Source organism: Myotis brandtii, unplaced genomic scaffold (genome assembly GCF_000412655.1).
Source record: "Myotis brandtii unplaced genomic scaffold, ASM41265v1 scaffold187, whole genome shotgun sequence".
NCBI lineage: Eukaryota > Metazoa > Chordata > Mammalia > Chiroptera > Vespertilionidae > Myotis > Myotis brandtii.
This window is the reverse complement of record NW_005356944.1, coordinates 2208784-2216324: the sequence shown is the minus strand read 5'-3', so window position 1 is coordinate 2216324 and position 7541 is coordinate 2208784. Positions and strand designations below refer to the sequence as shown.

The 7541-nt window shown below is 56.6% G+C and overlaps 1 protein-coding gene across 1 annotated transcript in view; it reads right to left on the bottom strand.

Moving 5' to 3' along the window:
* Positions 1–7014, bottom strand: part of ACTN3 (actinin, alpha 3) — a 14995-nt gene extending 7981 nt beyond the window's left edge. Inside the window, 11 exon segments of the mRNA XM_005864286.2 lie at positions 185–266; positions 355–433; positions 896–983; positions 1073–1159; positions 1500–1619; positions 1793–1907; positions 6454–6645; positions 6647–6739; positions 6741–6889; positions 6892–6991; positions 6994–7014. Coding sequence (XP_005864348.2) covers positions 185–266; positions 355–433; positions 896–983; positions 1073–1159; positions 1500–1619; positions 1793–1907; positions 6454–6645; positions 6647–6739; positions 6741–6889; positions 6892–6991; positions 6994–7014 — 1126 coding nt within the window.
* Positions 7015–7541: the final 527 nt, after the last annotated feature.

Genomic DNA, 7541 nt, shown 5'->3' with positions numbered 1-7541 from the left:
CAGAAGGGGAGGGAAGGCTGGTTCCATTAGGTGGAGGGGGGCAGGGAGATGGACTAGAGGGGCCTAGAGAGGAGGGCCAGTGGCATAAAGGATTCTGACCAGGGAGCCAGGTGAAGGGCAGGGCCTTCTAGGAGGAGGGAAGAACAGATGTAGAGGTTAGACCATGAGGTAGTCTGCCTCTAACCTTCTGCATCCAACATCTTAGGGATGTCCAGGTATTTCTCTGCCACCTCGAAGGCAGTGTTCAGGTTCCCAATGGGGTCATCCTGGATGGGTATGAGGGGGAGAGATTAAAGGGCAGAGGCTGAGGGCAGAGGTTTTGGGGAGTTGGGGCTGGGGGTGTCGGAGGCCAACCTTGCGCAGTTTGGCATAGTCGATGAGGTCGGGGCGGTGTCGGTGGATGAGAGCACAGAGGGCCAGGCCATCCTTCCAGCTGGACAGAGAGATGGGGGTCAGGCCCGAGTTCAAGCTGAGGCCCTGTCCTACCCCTGAAGCATCCCCATCAGGGAAGCCTCATCTGTCAAATGGAGTAAAGTCTAAACTCCTTTGCTTGGCATTCGAGGCACTTCATTACTAGACTCGGACTACCTCCCGCCATGATTCTTTCACATACCCCAGGCTTAGGCCCCACCAATTTCTAGATGTTTTTGGCCTCCTGCCCACAGGTCCTCTCTGGCTGAATGCCCTCCCAGGAATATCTCCAATGCTCCCTCTTCCAGGAAGTCTCCCTCACCCTCCTGGAGTCAATTCAACACTGACTGAGTCCTCCTATTTTCAGACACTGTTCCAGGAACTCGGCTGTGACCTCTCCTCCCCTGCGGCTTGTAACAGGGGCCAGCTCTGGGCCCCAGGGCCTGGCAGAGGCCCGCGCGCTCGAGCTGACCAGCTGACAGACCTGGTGTGGAAGTTTTGCACGTTGACATTGCGGTATGGCGCTGTCTTCCGCTGGCACCACAGCAGCAAGCCTTCCTTGGCCGAGGTTTCTGGATGCAGATGAGGGCGTGTTAGCTGGAGAGGGGTCTGGGCCAGGTCCTCTCACCTTACCTGCTCCTCCCCACCATCCCCTGCTCACCCTCCACAGAGATGTCCTGGATGGCAAAGCGCAGGATGATGGTCCAGATCATGCCCAGGGTCATCTTCAGGTTCCCATCCACGATCTCTACAGGGCGGGGATGGGGCAGATCCCACCTGGGGTTCAAGGCCTGTGCTACCAGCCTCAGCTACCTCCTCCTGCTCTGCTCTCTGGAGCCTGGTCCCTCATCCCAGGGCTGGTGCCTAGTAGGTACTCAACTGTTTTACTTAAAGTTGATTCTAACCCAGTCTAGGGATCAGGGCATGGGCTGGTGTTTTGGGCACATTTGCTCCTTACAGTCCCTCCCATGAGGCATGGATGGTTATCCCCATTGTTGAGATGAGAAAACTGAAGCTCACAGAGGTGACTTGCTGATGGCAGGAACACCCCCAAACCCCGCCTAGGCCCCCTCCTGTCACCTTCTCACCTTCAGCCCCGATGGACACCAGCCTAACCCCCTTGCTGGCAATGAAGTCCAGGGCCTTGTTGACATTGGCAATTTTGTGGAAGCGCATCTTGCCTTTGTCTGGCCTGGACAGCCTCTCTCCTGGGTGTAAAAGAAGAGGTAAAGGGTCAAAGGTCATGAGAGGAAGTTGGAGATCTTGTCCTCAAATGTTCCCCTCCATAGCCAATCCCCTGCAGTCTCTGCTGCCGTATTCCCCCAGCTCTCGGGATCCCCCTAGGTCCCGGGGTCCCTGTGCACGAATTTGCACACCTCACCTGAAATGACCTCCAGGAGCAGCATGAGCTTGAGGCCATTTCGGAAATCCTCCTCGATATTCTCGATCTGGGTGCCCGCCTTGCGCAGGTGCGAGTTGCACCAGGCAGTGAAAGTCTGGGGGCGGAGAACAGCGCTCAGACCCTAGCGCTGAGGACAGTGCTCAGGCTCCTTGGTCGGGCAGATCTCAGAGCCCAAGGCCCTGGATTCCAGTCTTGGCTCAGTCACTGACTTGCTGTGTATCTGGGCCAGTCCCTTTCCCTCTCTGAGCTTTAGTTCTCCTGGAAGAGGAGAAATGGGGTCTGGGTCCCATGCAGGTCTCAGTTTGGACGCTGAGCAGTCTCCAACACTGGAGGGGGCGTGGTTAGAAAATCATAAAGCAGACACGCCAAAGCCTGGGGCCCTCTGAGGTACCAGGGCCAATGCAGGAAGATACAGCCTTTTTAAAACCTGAAAAATTCTGGGTCAAAGCACATCTGGCTCTGAGGGTTTGGCCCGAGGGACTGTGCACCTGTGTGTTCTTATGTGAGCCCCATCGACCCTCCGGGCTGGTTGTGAGTTGGCCTCCAGGTAGATATGAGTGTGGAAGAGCTTTGCAGGCTGTGGAGGGTCGGTCAGCTGGGCACTCGGGCCCGGCCTGACCTAGTTTGTGGAGGTGACTCTCCTCCCCTGCCCCCCAGGATAGAGAGTTAGAAACATCGATGAGAGAGAAACATCGATCAGCTGCCTCCTGCACACTCCCTACTGGGGATGTGCCCGCAACCAAGGTACATGCCCTTGACCGGAATCGAACCCGGGACCCTGAGTCCGCAGGCCGATGCTCTATCCACTGAGCCAAACCGATTAGGGCTGTGTGTTCTTATATGAGCCCCATCGACCTCTCCGGGCTGTTGTGAATTGGCCTCCAGGTAGACAGGGTTTGGCCCGAGGGACTGTGCACCTGTGTGTTCTTATGTGAGCCCCATCGACCTCTCCGGGCTGTTGTGAGTTGGCCTCCAGGTAGATATGAGTGTGGAAGAGCTTTGCAGGCTGTGGAGGGTCGGTCAGTTGGGCACTCGGGCCCGGCCTGATCTAGTTTGTGGAGGTGACTCTCCTCCCCTGCCCCCCAGAGTTAGGGCATCTGAAAAGCTGGTCTGGGATGGGAAGGCTGGTATATGGCTGTGTGTCTACTGGGGATGGGGTGACCTGGAGCCTGGCGCACAAGTTTCTACCAAACTACCAAGCTTTCAGGCCTGGATTCTCCTGGATCCATCAGCTATGAAGTCCTTGGTCGAATCCATATTTGGGCTCCAATCCTCTCTTAGGCTCAGCCTCCCCATCTGTACAGCTAAGGGCACAGACTCCATGTTGTCTCGGGTCTCTCTTCCCCGACCTGGCAGGATTCTAGAATCAGAGCATTCCCCTACCACAAAGCTGGTTCTCCTGGACGGTGGCCCTGGAAGTTATTTGGAATTCTTTCCCTCAGCCAGTGTCCCCTCCTCAGAAACAGCTTTTCAGATGCCCTAGAAGCTGACCTGGGAGATGATGCTTTAAATTCTTGAGGGGCTGTCATTGCTAAGGGAAGGGGGTGAGCCTCCTGTCACTGGAGGTGTTTTGAGCGCTGAGCACTACTTGATGGGGCCCCAAGCACAGGAAGGGCAGTTGATTCTCTGCAGTGCCTTCCAGCCCTGGAGTCTGGGATGCCCTGGAAATGGAGGGCGCAGGGGGCAGGCAGGCCTGGGCGGGGCCTCCATGGAAAAGGAGGAGGCATTCTTTCACTCGACAAACATGATTCTTTTTTTTTTTTTTAATTGTTGTTGTTAATCCCCACCCGAGGATATTTTTCCATTGATTTTTAGGGAAAATAGAAGAGAGAGGGAAAGACAGAGAGAAACACATCGGTTGGTTGCCTCCTGCACCAGCCCTGACCAGGGCCCGGGCTGGGGAGGAGCCTGCAACCAAGGTACATGCCCTTAACCGGAATCAAACCCGGGATCCTTTGGTCCGCAGGTCGATGCTCTATCTACTGAGCCAAACTGGCCAGGTCCAAACATGATTCTTAATGAGATGTGGCCCCTGCCCTGAAGGAATTCACAGTCAGTCAGAGTCATGTTGGTCTGAGAAGAGCTGGGAGAGACTGGTGTCCGGGATTCCAGGGGAGTTCTCTAAATCAGGTGGGGACCTCTTGGGGAAGGCTAATATTTGATCAGAGCTGTAATGGAGGAGCAGAAATTATTCAGGCAGCAAAGGGCAGGCAAGGGCATTCTGGGCAGGGGCAGCCACGTGGGCAAGTGCTTGGCAGTAAGAAACAGTTGCTAGGTTTGCGAGGCTACAGCTATCTGGCCACTGCCAGAGTGAAGCTGGGGGTGTTGGGCTGTAAGTAGTGGGAGGCAGGCCGGAGGGGCAGCAGTGGCCAGGTCATGCACGAACTTGGGTGCTAAGCCAGGGAGTTTGAACTTGACCCTGAGAGCAACAGGGAGTCAGGGAAGTTTTCAGGCAGAGGAGGTGTGGGGGGGAGGCCAGCAGAACTGTGTTTTTTAAAAACTCATTCTGGTTGCAGAGTGGAGACTGAAGACTAGGCAGAGCAGAAGGGAAAAGTGGGGAGGCGGTGACCGGGACCAGGGTGAGAGAAGGGAAGGTGGCAGGACGAGGTGGATGAGATAGAAACATCTGTTCCTGCTGGAGTACACGCTCCCTGAGCTTGTCCCCTGCTGAGTTCCTGGCACCCAAAACAGTGCCTGACACATAGTTGGACCTTCTCAAGAAATAATGCGTGGATATTTTTGAATGAGGTTGAATGAAGAGGACTCAGGCATCAGGTGGGAGGAGGTGGGAGTGTTCCAAGATGCAGAAGAGTAGCAGGGATGAGGCAGGGCTAAAGCTGAGCGCAGAGATGTTCGTTACATTGTGATAAACAATGTTGGATGAGAAAGAACAGACCAGAATGTCCAGCATCCCCGAGAAGCTGATTAATTTACAGAGCATCTACACTCCTCAGCCATTGAATGAATGGATGAGGTGGGTGGCTGTAAGTTGGATTGAAAGGATATTCCTGATATTTTGTTAAGTGACAAGAGGCATGTATCTTTTTTTAAAATTATTATTATTTTTTTATATATTTTATTGATTTTTTACAGAGAGGAAGGGAGAGGGATAGAGAGCCAGAAACATCAACGAGAGAGAAACATTGATCAGCTGCCTCCTGCACGCCCCCACTGGGGATGTGCCCGCAACCAAGGTACATGCCCTTGACCGGAATCGAATCCAGGACCCTTGAGTCCACAGGCCAACACTCTATCCACTGAGCCAAACCGGTTCTGGCTGGAGGCATGTATCTTAAGAAGGACACATGGACCTGGATCAGGGAGAGGCCTGGGTGGGTGGGGGTGAGGATAAGAGTTGTTGCATAGCAGATGGCAGCTGGAGTCAGGGGCAGGAATGACATCGCCGGGAGATTGCTGGACCAGCGGGCCACAGCCCGGCTTGGAGACAGGTGCAAGAGGAGCCTGAGGGAAAGCTTGTCACCTGGGGAAGCTTGTCAGCTGAGCCTCCTGGTCCCTGGAGTCATCTCCCGTCACCTAACCCAGTAGAAGTGCTCTGATTCTCAATCCTGGGATTCTCAGATCCTGCAAATTTCACTGAGCACCCCTGTTGCCTGCCCAGGCCTGGAGTCATACTGTTGGCAAATGTGGAGCAGGGTCCAATACCCCCATGGTGTCCTCCCTGTTCCTGGCCTGCCACTCTCTAAGGTTTTTTCACCCCAGCCTGGATCATTTCTCTTCTGGGAACCCAGGTGTCCTGCCCCCTCCACTCAGGAAAGTCTGGGAGTGAAAATAGCTCAGGGAGAGGGGGCCTGAGCACCCTACAAGGCTGGGCCAAAGCGGCAGCTGCCCACGTGCCCCTCTCCAGCTCCCACAAGCTGCTGCCTCAGCACAAAGTGTCCATCTGGCCAGAGAGTCGGGTTACTGCGTAAGGGGACCCAGGGCTCCCTCCTCCCCAGTCCTGTGGCCTTTTCAGCAGACCCAGGGCCGCTGGGGCAGGGAGGGGTATCCTGAGAAAGAGTGGGAATGCGGCAAGCAAGGGGCAAAGACCCTCAGGTTGGGGGGTGGGGGTCCCGTTTTCTGACAGCATATGATTTGGGTCCTATTTCTGCCTCTTTCTAGTCCTCAGTTTCCTCATTTGACAATTGGAATAGAGTGACTACGGACACCATGCTGGAGAGAATACAGAGGAGAGGGTGGGAAGGGATCTGGGGTGCTTGTCCGCACGACATTCCTAAGTCTCTTTACTAGTTGCCTGGCTGCTAGGGTGGGGCCTGGGAATATCTAACTAGAGAGGTGGGGTAGGTGTGGGGAGAAAGAGATTATTCTTCCAGAAACCCCCAAACTTGGATCTCCTGAGCTAAGGCCAACCTGTTTTCGCCAGGAGAAGTAGGGCAGTGGACCCAGGGGAATGAATCCTGGGGGGCACACCGGAAACTCTCCTTGTCATCCTAAACCCCTCATGAGGGCTCCCAGCCCTCTCTCTCTTCCAGTCCTGGGGGACAGCAGAGGACTGATGGGCAGAGCCTGGGCGAGGGAGTGGCGCTCTGCAGGCTCCACTCCTGACCTGCTGAGATGACAAACCAAAACTGACCGGCTTTTCGGGCCTCAGTTTTGCCATCAGGAAATGGGCTGGTACTCACTTTCCGCTGCTGCTTCTCCCAGGCCGGGTCCAGCAGCAGGTCGCGATCCCAGTCCTCCTCCTGTTCCATATACTCGCCGCCGCCGCCCGCGAAGGGCCCCTCCCCGGCCCCCAGACCCTCGGGCTGCATAACCATCATCATCTCGCTGGAGCTCCTGGCTTCGCTCTGCTCGGCGCTCTCCAGGACACAGGGGCCGCGTTAAGTAGCGGCGGGCCCAGCCCCGGATCGGATTCGCGCTAAATATGGGGGCGGGGGGAGGGGCCGAATGGGGGCGAGGGCGCTCGGGTCCGGACCCGGCCAGAAGGTGCACGGGGCCTGGGGACTGCAGAATTTGGGGGCATTGGCTCGGATCCCGTGACGGAGATCCGGGGTTCGCGTTCCAGCTCTGCCGCTAGGGCGCTGTGTGAGCTTGGGAAAGCCACGGGCTCTCTGTTTCCTCGTGCACAACGGAGACGACAATAATAATAGTGGCTGCAGACCGCTCTAGACGCTGCGCTTTGGGCCTCCTCCTGACCCTCTTCCTGCGCGGCGCTGGTGGGAAACCGGGAGCCCTATCCCCATTTCACAGTCAGGAACACCAAGGCGCAGAGATGTTTTGAACGTTTCCTGGGGTGACTAAGGGAGAGACTCGAGCATGGGGAGGGGCTCCAGGCCAGCTGGATGGGCCGATGCAGGGCTATTAATATCGGGGAGGCTGGGGGGTCATGGGGAATGTGCTGAGCCGGGAAACCCCGACGCCACCAAGGGTGCAACTCAATCCTGCAGGCACCCTGGAGAGCCAGACCAGCGAGCCGGGCTTCCGCGGGCGGCGCGGGGCCTCCGTGGGTGGGCGGAGCTACAACGCCGCTGCCCCGCCCCAGTTCCAGCGCCAACAGGATTCCAAGCATCTTCTTGGCTCACTTGGCCGTCCAATCACATCTCCGCATCCGCCGGCGACTCCACGTGACTCTAAACTCACAGCCACGCCCCTCAGAGCTTCCATTGGTCGGGGTAGACTTCCGTCTGACACTATCCCCGCCCCAATACGGAAGCGGCGGGGTACTCGGGATCCTTCAGCGTGGGTCCAGGCCATGGGGCAGCCCAGGGCG